The sequence below is a fragment of the Pavona decussata genome, unplaced genomic scaffold, assembly GCF_977016875.1.
Source record: "Pavona decussata unplaced genomic scaffold, jaPavDecu1.1 SCAFFOLD_19, whole genome shotgun sequence".
Taxonomy (NCBI): Eukaryota; Metazoa; Cnidaria; class Anthozoa; order Scleractinia; family Agariciidae; genus Pavona; species Pavona decussata.
The window spans coordinates 1,066,860-1,094,691 of NW_028145442.1; the positions used below are offsets into that span (position 1 = coordinate 1,066,860).

Below are 27,832 nucleotides of genomic sequence, written 5' to 3' on the forward strand. Positions count from 1 at the left end.
AATCGTCATTTCAGCGAACTAAGTTGGTTGGAATTGACTCCAAGAAAGATCGGTTTGGGAAAGCAGTCAACGGTATCATAAGTCAACGGCTTCATTTGATGCTCGCAGCTTAAACAATCGTTCCGTTACACATAAGCAGATAAGAGATACAAACTAGTCACGTATTGTTTTGTTTAAGATCCACTGCTTTAGTCTACGCTTGCCACTGAGCAACTCCCAAAATTCCTCAAATTATGTTCCACTGCAATTTAATTTGCAGCCTTACTAACACACCCAATGAGTTGCCATAGTTTCTGAGTCAGCCGAATTGAGAGTCTCACAAATGTTGTAGTAATTCCTGAGAAGACATGCATTTTGAATTTTACTTACTTATGAAGGATATTCATGAATCAAGATTAAGGCAATTTTCTAGCCAGGAACGATGCGGTACGAGCGATATACGCCTACGGGGAAATGTTCTCAGATTGGGCGCGGAAGTCTAAACTGTATATTTCGTTTTGATATCTATGAAAACTCAGTTAGCCCTTAAATCGGAGTATGTATCTGTGGAAATTGATGGATTGATTGGGCGACAATTTTTATTTATTTTTTTTTTGATACCCTAGTATGGCTTTCAGTTCCATCAATTACACTAAAAGAAAGGCAACTCTCTTAAAGGAGGAGTCAGTGTCACCTATTCTACTACTTAAAAATAACTTGATGAACAGAAGTTTTTTTTATTTTGCAATTGCATCCTTTGGCTTTAATGGTGTGCTTTTTACCGGTAAAGCGGGTCATTGTAAAATATTTTTAGTGTAGAGTATAGATACATTATTGGTAACACCCGACCTGTGAAAAAAATAAAGAAATAGGAAAACATCTTCGCAAAAACGTCCGGGTCTTCAGGCAATGTCATCAATTCACAGGAAGTTTCGCGCATTTTGGTTTTAAAATCGCACTGATTTTAAACGACATGCATCGTGGCAACAGATTCAAAATATTTATTTACTGATTTTTGCGTAGGTCAAAACGAAATGTTGAAAACTTAGCTGTTCATTGTGCCAAATGTACAGAATCACATCCTGGGCAAAATTCCAATGTGTGTTGCGGTGATGTAATTATTCTTATTTTTCAGTTTGCCTTGTGGTTTCTCCTGGGCTTCCTCGCCACCTTTATTTTATTATTATTAAACTGTCTTGTTGATTCTTTTTATTGGGGCAAAAATTAACACAGTCAGTCGTTAATTACAAGATGCAGTCATACAGTTATCCTCGTTCTTTTTATTTGTTTTTTTGTTGATCGCATGACAGAAAGTCCCAAAATGTTTTAGTTACCTGTTTGCATGATGCATTTGAAATCTTAGGTCTTTTTACTGCCACCTTTCTGAGAGCCTATCCACGTCAGCTGTTGTTTCGCTTTTGTTGAATTTCAGCCATCCCAGATGATTTCGTCAAAGTTGTCAATTATCTTGAGAAAAAGCTTTGAGAGATTCCACATTTCTTGAAATCACTGTTGTATCTTCCGCAAACTATTTTTGAATTTTTTAAGGAAAGCGAAGTTACATTTCAGTTCCTGAATATATTTGCTGGTTAATGTTTCTGCAGGGAAGAATATTTTCATTTGGTTATTGGCCGGCTCTCGGGGTGTAATGTTTGCTGCTGCTTCTTATATTTAAATCAGCTATTACCTTTCCTTGTTTTAATTACTTTCCTCTTCCTATTTTGGCAGCCACTAGTATTGGAGATAATGTCAGTAAACTGGATATTAATTGTTTGTTTTGAAATTTCTTATTTGCAGAGAGTTTCTACCAAGCTTTTTTGACGAAACTCCAACAGTCATTTTGTAAAGGGTGAGTTAGTCGCTTGTGTTAGGTTTTTACATATTAATCTGTAAGGGTTATTGGCCAGGAGCAAGGAAATATGTGATGTATGTGATAACAAAGATAAGTGGGGGATCCAAAAATTCGTGTTAGGTGGGAACCCACTCACTAATATTAAATTATTACTCACTATTATTTAAGAGTTTCTGAAGTGGGATGAAACTGCCACTTAGCAACTCAAAAGATTTCTTATAACTCTTTGCGATGTTTGTTAGTTGAGTGTTTCCTTGTCGTCTTGTGGTCGAGGCTCAAAATGCACGTCATGATCACTATTCCGTCATGTTATTGATTTTACATTTTGGCCAATCTGGGAAAGCTTGCAAATTCTTTTGTGCCAAATGCGTTCGGGTTTTCTTGAACAGGTGACAATAAAGTGTTTTCTGGTAAATTTCCAGTTAGGAGCTATTTTATTTATTCGGGGAGAATTTATTCCGAGAGTGAGAATATTAGATATTCAAACCAAGCAACAAAATGGTTGAGTCAGTATCGTGTCACGCTGTAGTGAACACGCTGATGCACAGGTTTCTCATGCGCGTTTGTCATGTATATGTCATGTGATAATTAAATTTGTTTGCCGGGGTTGTAAGGAGTACGAGGAGAGCGCCTTGTATATTCCGGTGTAATGAAGATGTGATTGTGTGACGCCTGGGGGAGGGAGGGGGGGGGGGGGGGGGGACTAAGACTCAAAGTAGATTTACTTCTGAAAGTGTCGAGTACAAATACCTTATTATTATTCTAAATTCGAAAACCGTGCGCCCAAAACTCAAAATGAAGGAATGGAACCTCGAAAACGAAGCTACCACAACTGGGAAGTGAAGCAACCGATACTGGAAAACGAAATATGTCGAAAAATAGTAAGCGAAGCACTTGAAATTCTAGGAATCGAAAAAGAAACGCCCGAAACTCGAAAACAAAACTCTCGATTGTTTTTATTCCTTCATAAATATCATGCATCTGCGCTTTCCTTAAAACTCGGTATTAAAATACTGAGTTATTATCGGTACAGCGATCACTTAAATCCAGAATGTGCAGTTCAACAACTATTTCAACCTTTTTTTGCTTGTTTTTGTTGTTGTTGTTGTGTTTTTGTTTATTTGTTTGTTTGTGTTTTGCCCAGTCTGGTTTTGTTTTGGCTAATTAATCTTATTTAAAAAATGTTCTTGTATTAAAATAAGGGATAACTTTGTACTGTTATCCCTCTTCCTTGTAAACAGCACCCAGTTCCTTTGTAAATGAAGGCCTTTTCAGCCCTTCGTTTATGTGATGCTGTCTCAACTTGTTCAAGGATGCACATAAAAAACTCCAAGACATAGGGAAATTGAAGCCACCTTGTTGTTCCCTTTGCTTGTTTTCAAAGTCAACGTACCCTCGACTGATAATTTCTGCTCACTCGTTTAACTCTAATTATTCCGCATAGTAGGCTGACAATTCTGTTAAATGTTTGAAATTTCAGGTCTTTGATCAACATTTAAAGTTTCTGTTTCGATTCTCGGTACCGCAATTGTAAGTGCGTGACAACTGATCGAGCTAAAACTGAACGACTGGCATGTTATTAAAATACACCTCCTTAAGCACTCCTTCGTTTGTCTCGGGCCTTCTTCGTTGTAATGGTTTGTCTGAAAAACTTATTTACAGAGACATCATTTCTGTTTATTGAGCCTGATGGAACTGACTCCAAGAAGCCCCGATTCAGAGAAGCAGTGAACGGTACAGCCTGACGGTAAGTCATTTGCATGTGGCATGTAAGAAAGACATTCAAAATAGTTTGTGTGATTGTGTATTATACGCAGAGCAACTCGCTCTATTCCTCAAAAGACGTCATGTTAGCTACCAACTCAGTTGCTAGTTTCTGAGGCAGCCGAGTCCAGGATCTTGCAAAACAAGTCATTCCCAACAAGGCATTTGTTTTGAACTTTACTTAATTTCACTTATTGCTCTCACCGTCCTTGAACTTGAAGTTGCCACGGATTCGTTAAATGAATTGAAACAGCAGAACACGGTTCTGCAATTATACTTTAAACAAAACAGACAAAAGAGAAATGTAGTGTGCATCAAACCGTTTTACAGGATTCCGTGTCTGTCAGTGAAATTTATGTGAGAAAGATATCGTACCTACAGTCAGAAAAATTAAAGGGGCACTGTCACGGAGATTTTGGTGTTTATTGGTCAAAAAAGCTCAAATATTTTACAAAGAACCTCCTCTCTAACCTGAAATTACTCTTGGAGCACCGGGAAGAAAATAGGAAACGATTCTTCCAAGTAATTCAGAACTAGAATCACTTTTAGCCATTTTTCCGAGATACATAAAAGGAACTTGAAGACATTGGCCATTGCAATCCACGTTCATCCTAGCCATCCGCAGATAAAAATGAATGATACTAGTTTCTGTGCACTAGTGCAGGGTTATTGTTAACAAAACGGAACCATTATTTTGACGCTTATATCCATACAAATATGTTTTTTGGCTATTCAAAATGACACTGAAAATAGGCAACAATGCCCCTTGAAGTACAAATGGGAGAGTTCTCAAACTTTCTCTTTCTCTAGGAACGTCCTTGGTGAAACAAAAGCACATTTGATAGGATTTCCGATCATCATCTAAACTCAATGGCGGAGAACGAGTCAGCAGATATAGTGAAGCACATGCAAGAGCTTAGCATTGCTAAAAATTTGGGCGATAGAGAGCGGGAGGGAAATACCTGTTATAAACTGGGTGTTGTTTATTACAGTCAGGGTAGTTTTGAACAAGCCATTGAGTATCAAAAGCTACATCTTGGTATTGCTAAAGAATTAGGGGACAGATCTAGGGAGGGAGAAGCATATTGCAATCTGGGCGCTGCTTATCACCGTCAAGGTTATTTTCAACAAGCTTTAGAGTGCCACAAACTACATCTTAGTATTGCTAAAGAATTAGAGAACAGGGATGGGGAGGAAATAGCCCTCTCCAATCTTTGCGTTGTTTATAACAGTATTGGTAATTTTAAACAAGCAGCAGAGAATCACGAACCACATCTTAATATTGCTAAAGAATTAGGAAATAGGGATGGGGAGGGAAGGGCCTATAACAATCTGGGCAATACTTATCAAGGCCTGGGTAATTTTAAACAAGCCGCAAAGTATCACGAACTACATCTTAATATTGCTAAGGAATTAGGGGACAGGTCTAGGGAGGGAGAAGCATATTGCAATCTGGGCGGTGCTTATCACCGTCTAGGTTATTTTCAACAAGCTATAGAGTGCCACGAACTGCATCTTAGTATTGCTAAAGAATTAGGGAACAGGGATGAGGAGGAAAAAGCCCTCTCCAATCTTTGCGTTGTTCATAACAGTATGGGTAATTTTAAACAAGCCGCAGAGAATCACAAACTACATCTTAATATTGCTAAAGAATTAGGAAACAGGGATGGGGAGGGAAGAGCCTATTGCAATCTGGGCAATACTTATCAAGGTCTGGGTAATTTTAAACAAGCCATAGAGTATCACGAACTACATCTAAATATTGCTAAGGAATTAGGGAACAGGAATAGGGAGGGAGTAGCGTACTGCAATCTGGGCGGTGCTTATCACCGTCTAGGTTATTTTCAACAAGCTATAGAGTGCCACAAACTACATCTTAGTATTGCTAAAGAATTAGGGAACAGGGATGGGGAGGAAATAGCCCTCTCCAATCTTTGCGTTGTTCATAACAGTATGGGTAATTTTAAACAAGCCGCAGACAATCACACACTACATCTTAATATTGCTAAAGAATTAGAAAACAGGAATGGGGAGGGAAGAGCCTATTGCAATCTGGGCAATACTTATCAAGGTCTGGGTAATTTTAAACAAGCCATAGAGTATCACGAACTACATCTTAATATTGCTAAAGAATCAGGGAACAGGAATAGAGAGGGAAAAGCCTATGGTTATCTAGGCAATGCTTATCAAGGTCTGGGTTATATTAAACAAGCCACAGAGTATCACGAACTACATCTTAATATTGCTAAAGAATTAGGGGACAGGGCAGGGAAGGGAAGAGCCTACGGCAATCTGGGCAGTGATCATAGGACGATGGGTAATTTTAAGCAAGCCGCAAAGTATTTCGAACTACAACTTAATATTGCTAAAGAATTAGGGGACAGGAATGGGGAGGGAAGAGCCTATTACAGCCTGGGCAGTAATTACATCAAAATGCATCGTCTTCAACAAGCCTTCGAGTGCTTGAAACAAAGTCTCAGTATCGCTAAAGAAATTGGGGCCAGGGGTGTTGAGGGGCACGCTTTTGGAGAACTGGGTACAACTTTTTTACACTTGGGTGATTTTGAACAAGCTATGGAGTACACGAAACAAAGTCTTGGTATACTGAAAGAAGTGGGTAACAGGGCTGCTGAGGGAGCTGTTTATGGCGTATTGGGCGAAGTGTATTACGGACTACGTAATTTTAAAGAAGCTATTAAGTGTCACAAACAACAACTTAGTATTGCAAAAGAGTTAGGGCACAAGGTTCAAGAGGCAATATCATGCTGTTCACTAGGTCATAATTATGAATTGGCGGGTTCTTTGAGTGAGGCACTTGATTATTTTCGATCGAGCGTAAAAATCTTTGATGACATAAGAGCTCTTTTTCAGTCACAAGATATGTGGAAAATAAGCTTTCGTGATTTCCGCCAAGGTGCGTACACTGCTCTATGGAGAACTCTTTTGAAATATGGAGAGACTGACGAGGCTTTGTGTGCTGCTGAGCAAGGACGAGCACAGGCTTTGACCGATGTTTTGAAAGAACAGTATGGAGTTGACTCATCCCCGGTCGCCTCAGCTGAACCTAAGGAGACGATTACCTATATATTAAACAATTTAACTACAGAAACAGTTTTTGTTGCACTCGATACCGATGCGATTAGTTTTTGGTTGCTGCGAAGAGGGAAAGAGATTCTCTTTAAGCAAAAGGAAATAGAACGTGATAATTGCAAGTTGTTAATAGATGCTACTTTGAGAGACATTGCTGTAGGTGTTCGGGTCATGTGCGAGGATCGGTCAATGGATGAAACATGTGATGACCCTCCGTCCAACAGAGAAGATGCTGAGGAAACAGACCAATCATTGACCTCCTCTGCTAGTTCTCTGCGCCAGCTGTATGATGTTATTATTGGCCCCATTGCAGACTTGCTCGAAGGTGACCAGTTACTCGTCGTTCCAGATGGTCCATTGTGCCTGGTTCCTTACTCTGCGCTTAGTGAAACAACCAGGATTCGCATCGTTCCCTCGATGACCGCTTTACAACTGATCGCAGGTGCGCCTGACAGCTTCCACAGTAGGAGTGGTGCACTACTCGTGGGAGATCCATGTTTAGAAGAAGTTACCAACGTGTTTGGTAAGCCCGTTTGGAAGCAGCTACCATTCGCCAGAGAGGAAGTAGAGATGATTGGAAAACTTGTGAAGACCACTCCTCTCATCGGAAAAGATGCAACTAAAGGCGAGGTTTTGCAAAGACTCAAGTCGGTTGCTTTGGTGCACATTGCCGCACACGGACGTGCTGAAACTGGAGAAATTCTTTTGACCCCAAACCCAGGCTGGACATCTCCCATCCCTAGGAAAGAACACTACATTTTAACAATGTCAGATGTGCAAGCCGTTCGTCTGCGAGCAAGACTCGTTGTGCTTAGCTGCTGTCACAGTGGCCGGGGAGAAGTCAAATCGGAGGGCGTGGTTGGTATCGCGCGGGCTTTCTTGTGTGCTGGTGCTCGCTCTGTTCTGGTGTCACTCTGGGCGATTGATGACGAGGCCACCATGGAGTTCATGAGACACTTCTATCAACACTTGGCAGATGGAAAAAGCGCGAGTGTGGCTCTTCACCAGGCTGTTAAATCTCTGCGTGAGTCAGAGCAGTTCCGTGACTTGAAGTACTGGGCTCCATTTGTGCTGATTGGTGATGACGTGACGCTTGAATTTGGAGAAAGGAAATGAAACAGAATGGTAAGTTTAGGTTATGCTTAACTTTAATCAGAAGTAATTTTATGATAAACAAGGACAGCTAACTACACAAAAAACTAAATTCTTTCCAGTGGAATAGTTGTAAAATCTGTCTACATATTATTTCAATAACCAAGCCTTCCGCTGTTTATTAAAACAAGGGGGTAGTTTTGATGAAGGCTGCCATTAGAAGATGTTCGTTTTCGTTGTTCCTTGATACCATAAGAAAATGGCTTATTTTTCTTTCTCTAGCCTTTTCCAGGCGTTCAGAAAGTAGAGAGCAGCTTAAATAAAATTGTGTTCCCCACTATTTGATAGCCTGTTCTCGTTAATGTCTCAACCGTTCTTTGAGATAAAGAACGAATGTTTAAAGGTTGCCATTTCCCCTTAGATTTACACCAATCGTTCCTTTGAACTTTATGAACTTTATGGCCTTAATGGGAGTCAAACCTTACTCGACCAATGGTTCCGTTGAACGTTGTTTTCAATTGAGTCACTAGGCGTCTCGTTGATTAAGGGAAATTATTGCAATGTTGCTTAAAATATGTCGTGGGCTTCGTGGGTAGTGTCTTTAATTTTGTTTCTTTTCCTCTGGCAAACAAAAAACAAATTAGGTCTTCACCTGAACTCCACAAAATTCTGAATTTAAAGCCTCAAGCGAAACTAATCGCTCTTTTTTTTTTGACAGAAGTGTCATCATCCTCAACTGAAGAGAGGACTACTGGGCGAGAAACTGATGCATTGATGACGTCCATTTGCTGTGATGCAAACTATCCTGAGAGCTTGTATGTAGTGTAAATATATTAGATGCGATGGCCGGATACAAAAACCCAGTAAATCAGTAGCAAATGAAAAGAAAACAAAATGAGGTTACTGCATTAATCCTTTGCTTTTGTGGTTCGTAATATATCTGGAGAGAAGGACACGTACAGGCTGGTTTTTGTTGCGCATTTTTCCAAAATGGCACTTTGCTTTATGCAGTTTTCAATTTAATTTTGTTTCTTTCCTTTGTAACGTCAAGGAAAGTGGACACGCGAATTTGACGTTACATTTAATTTTTTAGCTGTATAACAAAAACATAAAAACAGTTAAGATATTTTGAAGTCATTTTACAACTTTTTTGAAATCATTACTTGTTATAAGACAATATTGAGAACAAAGTTTTACTCAAATGTTAATTCAGAACAAATGTGGTTACTGAGGACAAATTTAACGGCCTATCTACCCATATTTAGAGGCAAGAACTTTAATTTTTAAAGAATAACGTTTCTAGTGTTTTCAGTTTCGCATATAAATATGATTTTAACGAAGTGATAGAAATTTTGTGTTCTTTTCTTAAAATACCACATCTTAGCCGCAAATTTTTGCTTGCCATTGTAACTAAGGACAGTCTCTAAGACCCTCGTGCGTTTACAAAAGATCAAGAAATGGATAATTTTTAACAGTCTAAGACTGCGAGTTAACTCATAGAAACCTGATTGCAAGAGCGCGAAGACTCAAAAACTGAAATATTTCTCAGTAACTTGTTTTTGAATACCAACAATAAGTGCTGTAGTTAGCTATGACCGGCTAGAAATAGGCTCAGTAGAATGATGATGCAATTATTATCTTACAACTGATCAGGGCTTGGTTGTTTGAAATCCCATTAATTTTGAGAGAACAAGTTAAGAAATACGCTGGGTTTTTTTTTTCAAACGATTGCTTTTTGTTCACAAGATGCCGTAATCGAGTGGTCCTCTTATTTTCATCGTGGAATTATTTTATCTAAAGTCAAACATAGGAAAATGCTCTACATTTTTTTTCCGTCCAGCGTGAACATCAATTCTAAATTGGCGCAATGGTCCTTTAAACAACCTGGCACAGATCTTTGCATGTATATATGTAAGTAACTAGGTAAATAAGTAGGTATAGAGCATTCTTCAATTAGATGTGGAAGTAATTTCGCGTTTGCTTTGCTTTTACTTTACTAAACGCTTTCTGATTCGTCATTAAAACTCGCAGCACTTTCTCAACCAATGGGAAGCAAAGCCAAAGCCAATCGTGCCTTGATCGCACACATTTTCCCGCGCTTGGCGCAGGTTACATGTATGTGCTTTGAATTCTGGTTGGTTCACCGAACTGTTTACATCAGTTCTGATTGGTTAGAGTAATTCCTTTGGTTTTCACACGTACTCAATTGAAAACTGCTCTATAAAGTCAGTAAGTAAGCTAGTTGTGTTTACATGATACCCGAACGACTTTCAAGCCGGTGGATTCGTTTCCATAGTATCATTCATTATCAGTAAAAACGACGTGATTTCAACCCAAAAGTTTTACCAGATAAGGAATCTCAATTTTTGTAGAAAAACTCATTCTGGGGTCATGTAAACGGGACATGACTATTTGTTTCATCAGTTCTATTAATTTTCAACATTTCGTTACAGAATGAAACTTATAGCTTCATCAAACCTGCTTTTGTTAATCCGATATCAGCAGGTGTTCAAGTCGTACGGGAATGAAAGTCTAACCAGTATCGTGTAAACCGCCCCACTACAGAACAATTAGTGTAGCGAATATAATAAATGAGATTATTGTAAACATTAAAATTAAAAAGTGAAATCTGTAAAACGGGTTTGGTTTGAAAATAGTAGAATACAAACATTTTATTTTATTTCTGTTAAGTTAAGAAAGCATTGGCACGGAGATTTTGCTGTATGTTGGCAAAAACCGCTCAAATATTTCACAAAGAACCCGATAAAATCGCTCTTAGCCGAACCGGGAGAAAAGTTCTCCGGGCGAGAATAAAATAGAATCAGTTTTAAATTCACACGAGGAACTTCAAAAGATTGGCCATTTTTTTCAAGTTTCAATCAATTTCCATCTGAGCCATTTGCAGACAAAAATGATTGACTCTAGTTTTGTTCCCCAGAAGGGTTTTTTTTTTTCACAAAATTAAACCATTATTTTAATGTTCCAATCAATACAAATATGTATCTCCGGTATTCAAAGTGACACTTAGAATAACTGACACTGCGCCTTTAAAGACCTCCGAAGCCACGTTCAAGTTCTTCCTTACACAGATTCATAGACAGTCCCAGGAGTCCCTATTTCTATGTTTGAAGGACGAGAGATAAGTGGCTATCCACTCTGGTTTCCAATCTTCGCACGCCACAAAGATATAAATAGCGACTGGTTACGAGCATTATCCATATAGTGGAGTCACGGATAGACCAGCTAATAATTCGAGCAATTCTAAACACAATAGACCAAAGGCCTTTCAGTTTTACGTGCATAGTGCAAAGAACAGCTACTATCTTTCGACGTGCCTTCGACACGCTCAGATAAACAGCTGAAAGATCGTTACGATTAAGCCAGAAAATTAAACACTTAATGGCAAAAGAAACTGAACGACAAATTAACAACAAATGGTGACCTAAAATGACTAATAAATGTGTCAACTTGTAAATTTTGCACGGCTCTCAGAAAACTTCAAACTATTTGACCGCCTTCGGTCAGCTCTGTTGGGTAACTTCCGGTGGAATTCGGCCGTTTTGTTCGCATGTTAAATTTCCAAAACCAGCAATCTCGGATTGACTTCTAAATATCCCCCCACATCTCTCTGGAGATAAATAAACCTAACTCCCTTTCCCAAAGTCGAGTTCAATCGTAAATAAATTAGTCGTGCTTACATTTAAGACTTAGCCCTGGTTACATGGCATGTCAGTCGGAAGATGGCCCGTCTAAAAATAAGGCGCGCGCAAGTGTTGTGCACGTAACATTGAAAATGGGTAAAAGATACTCCAGTGTTACGCCTTCTGTCAATATACAGTGCATTTATAGAGCTCCCCATCTTCAGCCCACGAGATAGAACCCATAATAGATGTCTACAGGCATTGCACCCATCGTATCCGCTATATGGAAATCCATTCGGTGCAAATTGGTCAATCTCGTTTATGCGTCAAATCGAAATTATCGATTTTCAAGAAGTTATCGATTTCTATTGGATAGACTTTTTCTGTTTCGCAAAGTAGTGCTCATTGCAAACAATGAAAAATTAATTTATTTAAATGAATGGTCTTGTCCATTTTAGCGTGGAATATTATTGCTTAAAACTTACCGCTGTAATATTGAGATCGATGGGGATGTTAAGTCGCTCCCTATATTATATTAAAAAGTTTAATATCAAACAATGGGTCCCCGCCACTGGGTGTATGTTTTTCAAAGCCGCGTTCACTGCCGGTGTGTCCCGTAAAAGGTGGTTTAATTAGTCTCCCTGCTCCAAGATGCAAGTCACTGGCCTTTTTTGGGATCCGTATGCATATTACTACATCTTCTCCAAATGAGGGTGTAACACGATACGAAACTTTTGGATGCAGGGGACCACACGACGCAAAATAAACTGTTCTGAATACGTTCCGTTGCCAGATCTGTTGCAGTAGAAATGCACGTGCCAGACGTCACTTTACGTATAAATAAACCAAACTGATTGCAGGGCTAACACTACGGCAGAGGGCTTATTTATTTGGGACAATATTTCAACTAGTCTTCTTCAGGGCCAGAGTTACAATTAGAAAAAATAACGGCTCTTAAAAGTTTAAATTTGAACGTAAACATAAACGGTTAATGGTTAACACGATACGTGATAGATGGACGAGTTATCTTCAAATAAAAGTCAAGAATCCAAGTTCTACTTAGGAATGAACATTTTGTTAGAATTGAATTTCTTCACTTTTCAATCTTTTAGCCTGTTTGGACCAGTTGAGCTACTTCTATCCTGTCAAGGTACGCCTGTCGGGCGGAGCCTTCCCGTATAGTCCATTATGGGGAATCCTCCCCCCCCCCCCCGGGATCAAAACTGGGCTCGAAATCTGGCGCCACTCTAATCTCGAGACAAGTAGGAGTACAGATTTGTTTCCGAGAACAGCGGCTGACAATTTAACATAGGCTGCTCTTTTAAACCGGTGACTGGCAAGTTTATTGTAAAGTTCTGCGCTGCTTCCTCTACAATCTCGATCCTAGGGCTTTTCCTTCCTTGTAAATTGTTAATTGTAAATCCCACTACCCCCTCCCCCCCCCCCCCCAATTTACAAGGAAAAAACCTTGCAAAGGGGTAACCTAAGTATCATATCCTCCAAAGGGAAGGGGGTAGGGGGAGGTTGCTTTCTCCACTTTCTTTACATCAACGCTCCGGTAACCAAAGGAATAGAAGGCGCGCAAAGTTCTTCCCGCAACAGCGTTGCCATGTTGTATTTCAACACATCATCATCATCAATCTTTATTTAAGAACACGAAATCTTATGATAAAAAAATACTTTTCCTAGGAGTCGTGTGAAAAATTACAAAAGAAAAAATCAACTTTATTTACAGGAATACATTAATTACATTAGCTAACGAAACTATTAAACAAGTGTACAGTAAAACACCCATATTACAAAACTTTCTTAATTCATAGTGCACTAAAAATGATCTTTCCCATTCAGTGAGGTCTTAAACACTTTTAAGGTCCCTATTTGATAACGCTAGTATGGACACTGTGTCCGTGTCATAGCATTTCTCACGTCTGTAAAGTCATTCTCGTCCCTCGAGTCTTTGTTCCTTACTGCGCAGGCTAGGATCGCTCGTTTCCCGACTGCTGGTCATGGGGAACGAAGGCTCCGGGTACGAGGTTGCTGTAAATTCCGGTTGTATTTAGGTACGGTGTTAAACGCCGTGGCAACTGTTTACTCGTTTGTACAAGTGGTGTTCTCGAATGTGCTGACTTACTTGAAGAGCATTATTTTTGGCTTGTTACGAAATCTGTGCATCACGGGAAGGGGTTATGACTATCCCAAGCAACGCATGTGCAGGAATCAAAAATTGGATTTTGACGTAGAAATCTTCGTAAGAATTCATAAAAATTCCACGTAATCTCTGAACGATGCTTGTCAATATTGGATAAGGATACGAGCCAGCTGTTTTACAAAGTGACTATACCGATTGGTAAGATTTGGCAAATTGTATGCATTGCGAGACAAGTACTATTCTGTTGCATGACAGACATGACAAATGACAAATCCTAACGTGTGACCATTCTAATGAAACGCATTGTACCAGTACTTTCCTGTGGTACTTTTTACTTTGTCGTACAAGGCGGTTCTATCTTTTGAGACTTTGAATGAAATCCTAAAGTGTGACCATTCAAATGAAAGCTACTGAGCAGTACTTTCATTCAAATGAAAGTTACTGAGCGGTAGTTTCCTGTGGTGCTGTTTATTGCGCCATGCAAGGTTGTTCTAAGTTTTGAGTCTGTGGATGAAATCCTAAAGTGTGACCATTCAAATGAAAGCTACTGAGCAGCACTTTTGGTTTCCGGTGATACAGGTTTATTATGTCGTGCAAGGTGGTTCGAACTTTTGAATTTGTGGACGGAATCCCAAAGTGTGACCTTTCAAATGAAAGTTACTAAGCGGTAGATTCCTGTGGTGCTGTTTATTGCGCCATGCAAGGTTGTTCTAAGTTTTGAGTCTGTGGATGAAATCCTAAAGTGTGACCATTCAAATGAAAGCTACTGAGCAGCACTTTTGGTTTCCGGTGATACAGGTTTATTATGTCGTGCACTTCTGAGTCCGTGGCTGAGATCTTAAATGTTTTCTATATTTTCGGAACTGTAGACTTTTATCTTAGGATTCAAGGGCTTAATTTGTTAACTTTCATACCAGACGTTAATGCTTTTCCTGTGTTAGCTTAGTCATACTTGGAACGACTATTATGATGGATGCAGCCGGGAAATTGACTTCTTGGCCTCTGCTTTCCACCGCCAAAATATGTCTTGGGTACAAACCGAAATATTCCACACCGAAAGCGAAGGCTTGTTCAGTATGAACGGTTTCCAGTTGACTGAAGAGGGGAAAACCCATGCCGATTGTGAAAGAGATTTAAATGAAAACTGTTCAGCACTGGTTTTTTTTTTTTTTGGAGAGATCTATTTAAAGGTGTATATCAATCAGCCAGTTTGGCAGGCGCTGTTGTGAGAGGGAAAAGGAAAATCAGACGCGGGCGCGAATTGCCTGGAGCAAAGCGCGGCGCGCGCAGAGTGTTTGCGCTCCCCTTGCTTCTCGCGCGTGCCCGATTCCCTATCCCCTCCCCTTTTTATAGCACCTGACACGCAGGCTATCTGACAAATTCCAACAGCTCCCAAGAAATAAGGACATTTATGGAAACTCAGAAACTTGTAAACACAGATCTAAGAAATTTGAACGTGGTTTGAAAGTCATTTAGGGTATTTTACGGTTTTGCTGGATCAAAACAGTACCATATTCCAGCTAGAAGACAGAAGGAAAAACTTAAGTGACTTCCTGAAAGGCAGAACAGCCAGGATCAGTTCATCGCGATTTTTCCGAAACACAAAGGGAAGACTTACTGAAAAATGTGGCCCACTTTTTTTCTTCCTTCAAGTTGGAATCCATTGTCAACCTGGCCATCAGTGACCAAAGGAACCTTATTAGGTTAAGAAAACTAGTAGAGTGGTTTTAAACAAAATTAAGTTTCGTTGATGAAAAATTGTCGGTTAGCTTTATTCTCAGAGCCCGTGTTACCCTTATCTAGCGGAACGGCCGAGAGGCTCTGGGAATGGGATTGTATTGAGGACGGTACCTCGCATCTGTTCTGCGCATTCTGAGATAGTCTGAGAAACTGTGATTAAGTAAGGACGGTGCCCACTAATTTAACGATAGTTTTTAAGTGTGCGGTTTATAACTATGAGGAGAAATAAGATTTTAGTAAAGGTTATTGAAATAAAAAAGGAAATAGTGGATAACCATGCATGTTTAAGAGATATAATTAGGCTTCAATTTGGAATAAGTGCCATATATTGTTTTGTATTTTAAGGATTTGTTATTAACTTTATTAATTTCATTATCTTTAAAGAATGCTAAGTAACCCCCAATTACAGAGTTCTATCTAGGATTTATCGTTTGAGGGAATAGTCCCGAGTGGCCGAAGGCCACGACCTTGCTTTCCTAGGGGGGTCCGGGAGCATGCTCCTCCGGAAATTTTTTGAAATGAATATGCGCTCAGATGCAATTTGGTGCATTTTGAGACACAATTTTGATAAATGTTAAAGTGGTATTTTATTTTATTTTTTAGTCTGACAATGTGCTGCGATATTTGCTAACGTGAACAGAAGAGTTACCCGACACGTCTAATTCCACAAATATTTATACATACTCGTTGAAATGTTAGTACGTGAATAAAATAAATAAACTCAACAACGGCACTTTTCCATTTCTTACCAATGCTTGTAACTGCTGCAAAATTCTATACAACTGTAAACCTGTACATAAAAACTGACGTGGTAGATGCGACTGTTAACTGACAATGTGTCTAATAGAGTGTGAAAACAAATACTGGTAAACAAATCATGGCAATTGATCTTTGGAAAATCTCCCTGATCAACTTGAGGATCTAAATGTACTTTCCTTCTCTAAAAAGTTGAATTGAAATTGAATTGAATTACAAAGCCAGTTTGCGCTTCTTTACACTTTTTTCATATAGTGTCCTTAGACAGGGAATACTTACTTCATGTGCAATGAACTCGTCGCGTCTATATGATTTTTCTGATATATTTACTTATATACTGTAATGATAACATTATTTTTGGGGGGGAAGCTGGGCATTTTTGGGGGGAAGCTTCTACCCCTCAAATACCCTAGATAGAACCCTGCCAAATATCTTTTTGGATTCCAGAAGCCTCAGCTAAGATCTTCTTTATCCGCAGTCATAAACTGTACAAAAATACATTAGGAAGCACTGTCCTTAAAATAATGCTAAAATAGGCGAGCAATACTTCACTCCAACAAATTTAAGCCCCTCCTCCCTCACATAAAGAGAATGATATGAGCTGTTTAATTGTATTCTGCTCCAATAGAAAGCCGCCCCATCCCCCCTTAGTCGCTTTAGGTAGAGTCTTATTACCCTCCCATCCCCCCAAAACGTATGTTTTCGTATTTAAATTTCCAGCTGCTTTGAAGCCTAAAATGGATTAAAACTTGTTAACTTCTTAGGACGACACATGATACAGATTTGGAACTTTTGAGTTTAAACTTCAGGGGCTTCCAACAATAACATTAAAGCAAAACACTTTTAGGTGGCTCGCAATGGTTTCCAGCAATTTTTTTAAAAGTTATAATCGATTATTATTACCATGCACTCTTTATCAGTAGATACTGTAATAATGGCATCAAATAAATACATAAACATCGGTAAACAAGTTTCGGTCATGTTCGAGACTTAAAAAGTTACCATAGCATCTGCATTCAATGTAACCCGCTAAAAACAGCCCTAATTTCAGTTTCCTAGTTGGGAAAAAGCATTTACAAAGGAATAGATTTATTTGACTTCGTCACTGACTTCATTGCCAAAGAATTTGGATGGTCAGTGCGAACTAACTTGTGGTCGACTACATGTTTGTCGTTGTTGTTGTTGTCAAGACAATAGGTCATTTCCGAGTTGCTTCAGACGTCATCATGAAAGCGAGGCTTCGTACATAATTTTTAATAGAACAATTAGTTTTTCATACAAATGAAGCAAAACTAATTTTTACATGAAAAGCTTAGTACTTAGCCACTCGGAAATACATAAAGCAAAGCAACTTGGAAATTGCCTAATGGTAACCGTTGTTAGAATTTGTTTCACTTTCTGGGCTTCGAGTCTCCGTTGAACAAAATGAACGAAGGCTCAAAAGACACAGCCCAGCGGGGTACCCCGTAGGGCAGAAGCGCTGCCATCTTGGATTTGAACGCCTCGAATAATTGACAAAAGCCCTTGATCTCCAAACACCCCCTTTTTTGGCGAGTTAGATTCGTGGCATGATCATGAGTTTCGACTATCTTCCGATACCCTTTTTCAGACAAGGCCTAGGTTGTTGAAAGAACTGATAACTTTACCTAGCGGATAAATTGTATTGGTTGATCTACATTTTATTCGCTGGATGCAATTTATTCACTGGATAGAGTTGGATGGAGTTGTCCGCTGGCCTCTAAAATTCACACCGGCATTTTAATTTCAAACCTGGTTCCTAGAATCCATCCCCTTTTCTGTAAAATCCATACGAGTTTTTAGACTTTCAGAGCCAAATAGTTAGAATTTTTTTTTCTCTTCAGACCAAAACGGCTCAAAAATCATACCCTCGGGGGCCACACATACTGATATAGCTTATAAAGTGGAGAACCCCCATCCCCCTTCTGGGCAAAAAAAGTTTTAAAAATGTGAAAGAAAGTAAAATCAAACAGAAAAAGCAGCAGCAGTATATATTGTTAGTGGCAACGTTAGGCGCGATTAGATCATCATATAACCAAGAATGATCATGAGTCAGAAAAGGATGAATTTGGCTCTCATACGTGGTTTCGTTCCAGATACCAGAAAGCGAAGCATCTAGAATTCGAAAACACCTTGAAGTTCGAAAACAAAATAATCGTTTATTTTAGCTCCTTGACAAACACATTTTTTTCTAGGGTTATTCCCTCACCTTGTAAACAGACCTTTTGTCAATGAATGAATAAATAGAGGATATTACATGGCGACGCTAGGACATGAATTTTATTTTCCAATGGTAAAAACAACATTTTACGAAGGAGCGCAGCGAGTAAAATATTGTTTCAACACGAGAAAATAAAATTCATGTCTCCAAGCGACCGTGTAATTTTATTTTTATTATATAGACAAAAGTATCGCTCGCCATTTTTCACCGCATCGCGCAGAATGCCTATTGTTTTGGGGACATTAACTTACTGTACGGCAAAAGTTATAGATCTGTAATATTAGCAGTGAAGCGTAAACTGAGTGACTGTCATTGGTCCAAATCTACGCGCGCCGTGCTCCGCAGGGAATACCGCTTAGCTCATTAACTTGTCAGGTCGGAGCTTAAAGACAATGGCCACATAAGCTATTGTTCATTCTATTGTTTCCTAATATCGAACCTTTGCAGTATGGCTGAATAAGTGCGCACCGGCAGCAAGTGTGTTAACGTTCAATAGTTTAACAGATCGAATTTTTTGAAAGGCCGTTTGGCCTGCTTTATACTAATTGTGAATAGGGCAAGTCTTACCTTCCGCCAAACCCACGGCAACAAATGTGGCGCCTTCGCAGGCATTCGAACATATACTTGTCGCGCCTGAATCTTGAGTAGCTTATGCTCGAAAAAACTCGCGCGCACGTGCCTTTTCTTTGTTGCCAAAAAAGAGAAGCTTTAACTAGAACATTTGCGCTCGCGCCCAGATTCCTCTAATTTGTAGGCGAACGGAAAGGATGGTCGAACAAATTGGCCGGTTTCCCGCAAACGTCCCTCCACAATGATTTCCATATACCTTCTCCGTTCAGTTGAAAATCGTAAGTAGAGTTTATAACATTAACGTATGGCGGCACGATGTGAATTAAGAACGGACGGAGCGGGTTTTCGAAGAGCTCTGAAAAGAGCTCCCGATCACTATTGTATTTATTGGTCGCGCACGCCGTCATCTTTGTTTTGACCGTAGATCGTGAGTAAAACAGCTGATGCATATGGCAATTTTAAAATTCGCGGTAGTTAAGAATATTTTTTCATGCAGAGTGGTTTTCAATAATAGGCATTGTTTCATTTGACATGTATTGTTATTCATGTCTGGGCTGAAAACAATAGCTCGCCAGCTCTGAACGCGCCATTTTCAAATAAAACTACGACCAACAATTTTCAAACTGAAAAACATAAAGGTTCCTCGTGACCAATTTTCGAAATTAAAACGGATTCTTTTCAAGGAAAGACTCGTCTGCCATTTGCCGTGCGTGAAAGTCTAGTAGGTATGTTAGTTTTCCCAAAATAGTTCTCCAAAATGACTGTCTATACGAAAATTTGCAAAATTTACTGTATATTCAAGTGGAAAAACATAAAACTTCTACTTTCTCAATTTCATTCTTTTTTAGTGCAAATTGTAGACTAATCCTTGATTTTCAAGAAGCCGTGCCTGAACCTTGAGATTATCAATTCTGAGACTCGGGAGAGTGAATTTTGTGAACCCTAGTTGCCTAGTTTCGGCCCATTCTTCTCTAATTTATAGCTCTTCAAAGCGCGATTTGCCGCTTCAGTGGCTATGAATTATTCATGATGTCCAGGCATTCTGCGCGATGGGGACCGTTTGCATAAAAACCGAAAAAGCGGGAAATGACGTCATCAATATCCTTACTAGCGAGGATATGGAAAATACCGCACTCGGGTCCCGGATGTAGTTTCTTATGAATTTTACGAGTGGTGTATTTTCCAGTAAAACACTCGTGTCTAAATAATAAAAGAAGTTTTGCTAGATTCGTGGCGGGGCGACATGCAGGGATGTGGCGCTGCCTGGACGTGATAAAGAGTGCTTTGTGAATGATTAGCTCAGGCCTACAAACAGGGGAGAATATAAATAAAGAAGTATTACGCTGGAAAACAAAATATAGAGCTCGGAAAACGTGAAAAACACTGAAAAAAAAAAAAAGAGAAAGACACCCACCGCCCCCCAAAAAAGAGACACCCAAAACACTAAAGCTCGAAAACTACAGCCACTCCGGCCCTTTCTTGATTTTGTTTGTTAAACGTCGACAATTTACGAGGAATAAAGCACACTCTTTTGTTTATTTTTAAGGTGAGTTATTTTTAACTAGCTGCGAATTCAGTATTTGAACTTTTTGTTTCTGAACTAGGTGACGCAACAGTTATTGCTTAAAAGTCTAAAATAAAGCTAAAACTAGAGATAAAAGCTAAAAATACAGAAGACTTCCGCCGGAATGCTATAAAAAGACGCGGCCTTATGCATAATCCTCGAATTTGTTTTGGACTTAACGAATGTCGCGCAGTTTTGATTTAAAGTGAACTTTTAAGAAAGAGGTAAGTAACAAGCTGGCTGTTCTGAGATTCAATCATTCCTTGATAGCTGATAAACGTTAATTTTTCAAAGTGATTTCAATCATTGTGTATAACATGCAACCTACACTTACTATTTCCGCTAAAATATCCAGCCCTTGCACTTTGTAATATGCGTCGCCTAATGTGATTTTTGAAAGCATGTTACAAAATAATTATTTTACGAAAAACTTATTTATTTGTTTTTCATCAAATTACTTATTTTCTTGCAAAATCGTCATTTCAGCGAACTAAGTTGATTGGAATTGACCCCAAGAAGGATCGGTTTGGGAAAGCAGTCAACGGTAAGTCAACGGCTTCATTTGATGCTCGCAGCTTAAACAATCGTTCCGTTACACATAAGCAGATAAGAGATACAAACTAGTCACGTATTGTTTTGTTTAAGATCCACTGCTTTAGTCTACGCTTGCCACTGAGCAACTCCCAAAATTCCTCAAATTATGTTCCACTGCAATTTAATTTGCAGCCTTACTAACACACCCAATGAGTTGCCATAGTTTCTGAGTCAGCCGAATTAAGAGTCTCACAAATGTTGTAGTAATTCCTGACAAGACATGCATTTTGAATTTTACTTACTTATGAAGGATATTCATGAATCAAGATTAAGGCAATTTTCTAGCCAGGAACGATGCGGTACGAGCGATATACGCCTACGGGGAAATGTTCTCAGATTGGGCGCGGAAGTCTAAACTGTATATTTCGTTTTGATATCTATAAAAACTCAGTTAGCCCTTTCATCCGAGTATGTATCTGTGGAAATTGATGGATTGATTGGGCGACAATTTTTATTTATTTTTTTTTTTTGATACCCTAGTATGGCTTTCAGTTCCATCAATTACACCAAAAGAAAGGCAACTCTCTTAAAGGAGGAGTCAGTGTCACCTATTCTACTACTTAAAAATAACTTGATGAACAGAAGTTTTTTTTATTTTGCAATTGCATCCTTTGGCTTTAATGGTGTGCTTTTTACCGGTAAAGCGGGTCATTGTAAGATATTTTTAGTGTAGAGTATAGATACATTATTGGTAACACCCGACCTGTGAAAAAAATAAAGAAATAGGAAAACATCTTCGCATAAACGTCCGGGTCTTCAGGCAATGTCATCAATTCACAGGAAGTTTCGCGCATTTTGGTTTTAAAATCGCACTGATTTTAAACGAAATGCATCGTGGCAACAGATTCTAAATATTTATTTACTGATTTTTGCGTAGGTCAAAACGAAATGTTGAAAACTTAGCTTTTCATTGTGCCAAATGTACAGAATCACATCCTGGGCAAAAGTCCAATGTGTGTTGCGGTGATGTAATTATTCTCATTTTTCAGTTTGCCTTGTGGTTTCTCCTGGGCTTCCTCGCCACCTTTATTTTATCATTATTAAACTGTCTTGTTGATTCTTTTTATTGGGGAAAAAATTAACACAGTCAGTCGTTAATTACAAGATGCAGTCATACAGTTATCCTCGTTCTGCTTTTTTTTTTAATGTTCATCATATGACAAAAAGTCCCAAAATGTTTTAGTTAACTGTTTACATGATACATTTGAAATCTTAGGTCTTTTTACTGCCACCTTTCTGAGAGCCTACCCACGTCAGCTTTTCAGTCATCCCACATGATTTCGTCAAAGTTGTCAATTATCTTAAGAAAAAGCTTTGAGAGATTCTACATTTCTTGAAATCACTGTTGTATCTTCCGCAAACTATTTTTGAATGTTTTAAGGAAAGCGAAGTTAAATTTCAATTCCTGAATATATTTGCTGGTTAATGTTTCTGCAGGGAAGAATATTTTCATTGGGTTATTGGCCGGCTCTCGGGGTGTAATGTTTGCTGCTGCTTCTTATATTTAAATCAGCTGTTACCTTTCCTTGTGTTAATTACTTTCCTCTTCCAATATTGGCAGCCACTAGTATTGGAGATAATGGCAGTAAACTGAATTTTAATTGTTTGTTTTCAAATTTCTTATTTGCAGAGAGTTTCTACCAAGCTTTCCTGACGAAACTCCAACAGTCATTTTGTAAGGGGTGAGTTAGTCGCTTGTGTTAGGTTTTTACAGATTAATTTATAAGGGTTATTGGCCAGGAGCAAGGAAATATGTGATATATATGTGATAAAAAAGATAAGTGGGGGATTCAAAAATTTGTGTCAGATGGGAACCCACTCACTAATATTAAATTATTACTCACTATTATTTAGGATTTTCACAATTTCAGTTGGCTCATTTAAATGCTCGATTTATAAAGACTCCCTGGCGTTTTTCAACTCAATTCCATTTACTGACTGGGAAAATTGTTGACATTTGTCTGACGATCGAAAAATTAAAACTCCGCCATCATCGTGCCACGCTATACAGGTAGCAACAGGCAGTAATGGGCAGGCGGGGAGGGGGGAGGGTGGGAGGGGGGTAGGGGGATGAAACTGCCACTTAGTAACTCAAAAGATTTCTTATGACTCTTTGCGATGTTATTGAGACTTTTGTCGTTTTTAGTGCAGTGTTTCCTTGTCCTCCTGTAGTAAAGGCTCAAAATGCACGTCATGATCACTATTCCGTCATGTTATTGATTTTACGTTTTGGCCAATCTATGGTATGGTATGGTATGGTATGGTATGGTAACTTTATTTAGACACGGTAAATCCTTCAGCAAATATTATAAAGAGATAAAAGAGAAAAGATAACCAGAATCATACCTAACTAAACTAACTAACCTAAACTACTGTTAACCACATACTAAAAGCTGCTTTACAAGGATGCCGTGTTAAAACTCATTCAAAACTGTGGTGACGTAGATTAAAGTTAAAATCATGTAAATTTAAAATCATGGGTTTTCTTGAACAGGTGACAATAAAGTGTTTTCAGGTAAATTTCCAGTTAGGAGCTATTTTATTTATTCGCGGAGAATTTGTGTGACGCCTGGGGGAGGGCGAACTAAGGCTCAAAGTAGATTTACTTCTGAAAGTGTCGAGTACAAATACCTCATTACTATTCTAAATTCGGAAACCGTGCACTCAAAACTCAGAGTGAAGAAATGGAACCTCGAAAACGAAGCTACCACAACTGGGAAGTGAAGCAACCGATACCGGAAAACGAAATATGTCAAAAACTCGTAAGCGAAGCATCTCAAATTCTAGGAATCGAAAAAGAAAACACCCGAAACTCGAACTGAACAAAACTCTAGGTTGTTTTTATTTCTTCATAAACATGATGCATTTGCGCTTTTTTTAAAACTCGGTATTAAAATACTGAGTTTTTATCGGTAGAGCGAAGCACTTAAATCCAGAATGTGCAGTTCAACAACTATTTCAACCTTTTTATTTTTTTGCTTGTTTTTGTTGTTGTTGTTGTGTTTTTGTTTGTTTGTTTGTTTTTTGCCCAGTCTGATTTTGTTTCGGCTAATTAACCTTATTTAAAACATTTTCTGGTATTAAAATAAGGGATAACTTTGTACTCTTATCCCTCTTCCTTGTAAACACCACCCAGTTCCTTTGTGAATGAAGGTCTTTTCAGCCCGTAGTTTATGTGATGCTGTCTCAAGTTGTTCAAGGATGCACACAAAAAACTCGAAGACAAGGTAGCCTGAACTGAATACAAGAATTTATTTAAAGGAAAATCGAAACCACCTTTTTGTTCCCTTGGTCTGTTTTCAAAGTCAACGTACTCTCGACTTATAATTTCTGCTAACTCGTTTAACTCTAATTATTCCGCATAGTAGGCTCACAATTCTGTAAATAGGTGACAATGCCCCTTTAAGTACAAATGGGAGAGTTCTCAAACTTTCTCTTTCTCTAGGAACGTCTTTGGTGAAAGAAAAGCACATTTGATAGGATCTTCGATCATCATCTAAACTCAATGGCGGAGAGCGAGTCAGAAGATATAGTGAAGCACATGCAAGAGCTTAGCATTGCTAAAACATTGGGAGATAGAGAGTGGGAGGGAAATGCCTATTATAAACTGGCTGGTGTTTATAACAGTCAGTGCAATTTTAAGCAAGCCATAGAGCATCAAAAGCTGCATCTTAGTGTTGTTAAAGAATTAGGGGACAGGTCTAGGGAGGAAGAAGCATATTGCATGCTAGGCTGTACTTACCACCGTCTAGGTGATTTTCAGCAAGCCCTAGAGTGCCACAAACTACATCTTAGTATTGCTAAAGAATTAGGGAACAGGGCTTCGGAGGAAATAGCCTATTGCAATATTTGCGTTGTTTATAACAGTATGGGTAATTTTAAACAAGCCGCGGAAAATCACAAACTACATCTTAATATTGTTAAAGAATTAGGAAACAGGGATGGGGAGAGAAGAGCCTATAGCAATCTGGGCAATGCTTATCTAGGTCTGGGTAATTTTAAACAAGCCATTGAGTATCACAATTTATGTCTTAATATTGCTAAAGAATTAGGGAACAGGGATCAGGAGGGAATCGCCTATGCCCATCTGGGCATTGCTTATCAAAGTCTTGGTAATTTTAAACAAGCCATTGAGTATCAAAAACGATATCTTCACATTGCTAAAGAATTAGGGAACAGGCATGGGGAGGGTAAGGCCTATGGCAATCTGGGCATAACTTATGAGAAAATGCATCATTTTCAACAAGCCTTTGAGTGCTTGAAACAAAGTCTCAGTATCGCTAAAGAAATTGGGGACAGGGATTGTGAGGGACACGCTTTTGGAACCCTGGGTTTAGCTTTTTTAAGCTTGGGTGATTTTGAACAATCCATGGAGTACACGAAACAAGCTCTTGCTATATTTAAAGAAGTGAGTAACAGGAAAGCTGAGGGATTTAATCATGGCACATTGGGCGCTGTGTATTCTAGACTAGGTAATTTTAAAGAAGCTATTAAGTGTTACAAAGAAAAACTTAGTATTGCAAAAGAGTTAGGGGACAAGTTTCAAGAGGCACAATCATGCTGTTCACTAGGTCATAATTATGAATGGGCAGGTTCTTTGAGTGAGGCACTTAATTATTTTCGATCGAGCGTAAAAATCTTGGATGACATAAGAGCTCTTCTTCAGTCAGAAGATATGTTGAAAATAAGCTTTCGTAATGACTGCCAGTGTGCGTACATTAGTCTATGGAGGGCTCTTGTGAAGAATGGAGAGACTGACGAGGCTTTGTGTACCGCTGAGCAAGCACGAGCACAGGCTTTGACCGATGTTTTAAAAGAAAAGTATGGAGTTGCCTCATCCCCGTCCGCTTCAGCTGAACCTAAGGAGACGATTTCCTATATATTAAACAATTTAACTACAGAAACAGTTTTTGTTGCACTCGATACAAAGGCGATTAGTTTTTGGTTGCTGCGAAGAGGGAAAGAGATTCTCTTTAAGCAAAAGGAAATAGACGGTGATAGTTGCAAGTTAATAGATGCTACTTTGAGAGACATTGCTGAAGGTGTTCGGGTCATGTGCGAGGATCGGTCAATGGATGAAATATGTAATGATTCTCCTTCCAACAGAGAAGCTGCTGAGGAAACAGACCAGTCACCGACCTCCTCTGTCGTTTCTTTGCGCCAGCTGTATGATGTTATTATTGGCCCCATTGTAGACTTGCTCGAAGGTGACCAGTTACTCGTCGTTCCAGAGGGTCCATTTGGCCTGGCTCCTTACTCTGCGCTAAGTGAAACAACCCGGATTCGCATCGTTCCCTCGCTGACCGCTTTACAACTGATCACAGGTGCGCCTGAAAGCTTCCACAGTAGGAGTGGAGTGCTGCTCGTGGGCGATCCATGTTTAGAAGAAGTTACCAACGTGTTTGGTAAGCCCGTTTGGAAGCAGCTACCATTCGCCAGAGAGGAGGTAGAGATGATAGGAAAACTTGTAAAGACCACTCCTCTCATCGGAAAAGATGCAACTAAAGGCGAGGTTTTGCAAAGACTCAAGTCGGTTGCTTTGGTGCACATTGCCGCACACGGACGAGCTGAAACTGGAGAAATTCTTTTGACCCCAAACCCAGGTTGGACATCTCCCATCCCTAAAGAGCACTACATTTTAACAATGTCAGATGTGCAAGCCGTTCGTCTGCGAGCAAGACTCGTTGTGCTTAGCTGCTGTCACAGTGGCCGTGGAGAAGTCAAAGCTGAGGGCGTGGTTGGTATCGCGCGAGCTTTCTTGTGTGCTGGTGCCCGCTCTGTTCTGGTGTCACTCTGGGCGATTGATGACCAGGCCACTATGGAGTTCATGAGACACTTCTATCAACACCTGGCAGATGGAAAAAGCGCGAGTATGGCTCTTCATCAGTCTACTAAATCTCTGCGTGAGTCAGAGCAGTTCCGTGACTTGAAGTACTGGGCTCCATTTGTGCTGATTGGTGATGACGTGACGCTTGAATTTGGAGAAAAGGAATGAAAGAGAATGGTAAGTTTAGGTTGTGTTTAACTTAAAACAGAAGTAATTTTATGATAAACAAGGACAGCTATCTGCACAGAAAACTACATTTTTGCCAGTGGAATAGTTGTAAAGTCTGTCTAAATATTATTTCAATAATCAAGTCTTCCGCTGTTCATTAAAACGAGGGGGTAGTTTTGAGGAAGGATGTCAAGAGAAGATGTTCGTTTTCGTTGTTCTTTGATACCATGAGAAAATGCCTTGTTTTTTTTCTCTAGCCTTTTCCAGACGTTCAGAAAGTAGAGAGCAGCGTAAATAAAATTGTGTTCCCACTATTTGATCGCTTGTCCTCGTTAATGGTTTTAGCCGTTTGAGATAAAGAACGAATGTTTAAAGGTTGTCATTTCCCCTTTAATAGATTTTTACCAATCGTACCTTTGAACTTTAAGAACTTCATGACCTTACTGGAAGTCAAACCTCACTCGACTAAAGGTTCCGTTGAACGTTGTTTTCAATTGAGGCACCATGACTCTCGTTGATGAAGGGAAATTATTGCAATGTTGCTTAAAATATGTTGTGTGTCTCGTGGGTAGTGTCTTCAATTTTGTTTCTTTTCTTCTGGCAAACAAAAAACAAATTAAGCGCTTCACCTGAACTCAACAAAATTCTAAATTTAGAGCCTCAAGCGAAACTAATTTCTCGTATTTGTTTTGGCAGAAGTGTCATCATCCTCAAGTCAAGAGAGGACTACTTGGCGAGAAACTGATGCATTGATGACGTCCATTTGGTGTGATGCAAACTATCCCAAGAACTTGTATGTAGTGTAAA

At 39.2% G+C, this 27,832-nt stretch overlaps 2 protein-coding genes across 4 annotated transcripts; both read left to right on the forward strand.

The window, feature by feature from the left end:
* On the forward strand, positions 1-27,832 carry LOC146486938 (uncharacterized). Of its 3 annotated transcripts, XM_085090824.1 has the most exons (5): positions 1-72; positions 1,777-1,828; positions 3,494-3,578; positions 4,406-7,810; positions 8,496-9,218. In XM_085090824.1, the coding sequence occupies exon 4, from the start codon at positions 4,466-4,468 to the stop codon at positions 7,799-7,801; it is 3,336 nt and encodes a 1,111-aa protein (XP_084946950.1). In that variant the 5' UTR covers positions 1-72; positions 1,777-1,828; positions 3,494-3,578; positions 4,406-4,465; the 3' UTR covers positions 7,802-7,810; positions 8,496-9,218. The 3 variants fall into 3 exon arrangements, with proteins under 3 accessions (XP_084946950.1, XP_084946937.1, XP_084946944.1); XM_085090811.1 differs by having other exon boundaries at positions 3,494-7,810; XM_085090818.1 differs by lacking the exons at positions 1-72; positions 1,777-1,828; positions 3,494-3,578; positions 8,496-9,218 and adding an exon at positions 27,722-27,832 and having other exon boundaries at positions 4,270-7,810.
* LOC146486939 (tetratricopeptide repeat protein 28-like) lies at positions 24,536-27,831 on the forward strand. The gene is made up of 2 exons (XM_085089463.1): positions 24,536-27,038; positions 27,725-27,831. Exon 1 carries the CDS (start codon positions 24,536-24,538, stop codon positions 27,023-27,025), a length of 2,490 nt encoding a protein of 829 aa, XP_084945589.1. The 3' UTR covers positions 27,026-27,038; positions 27,725-27,831.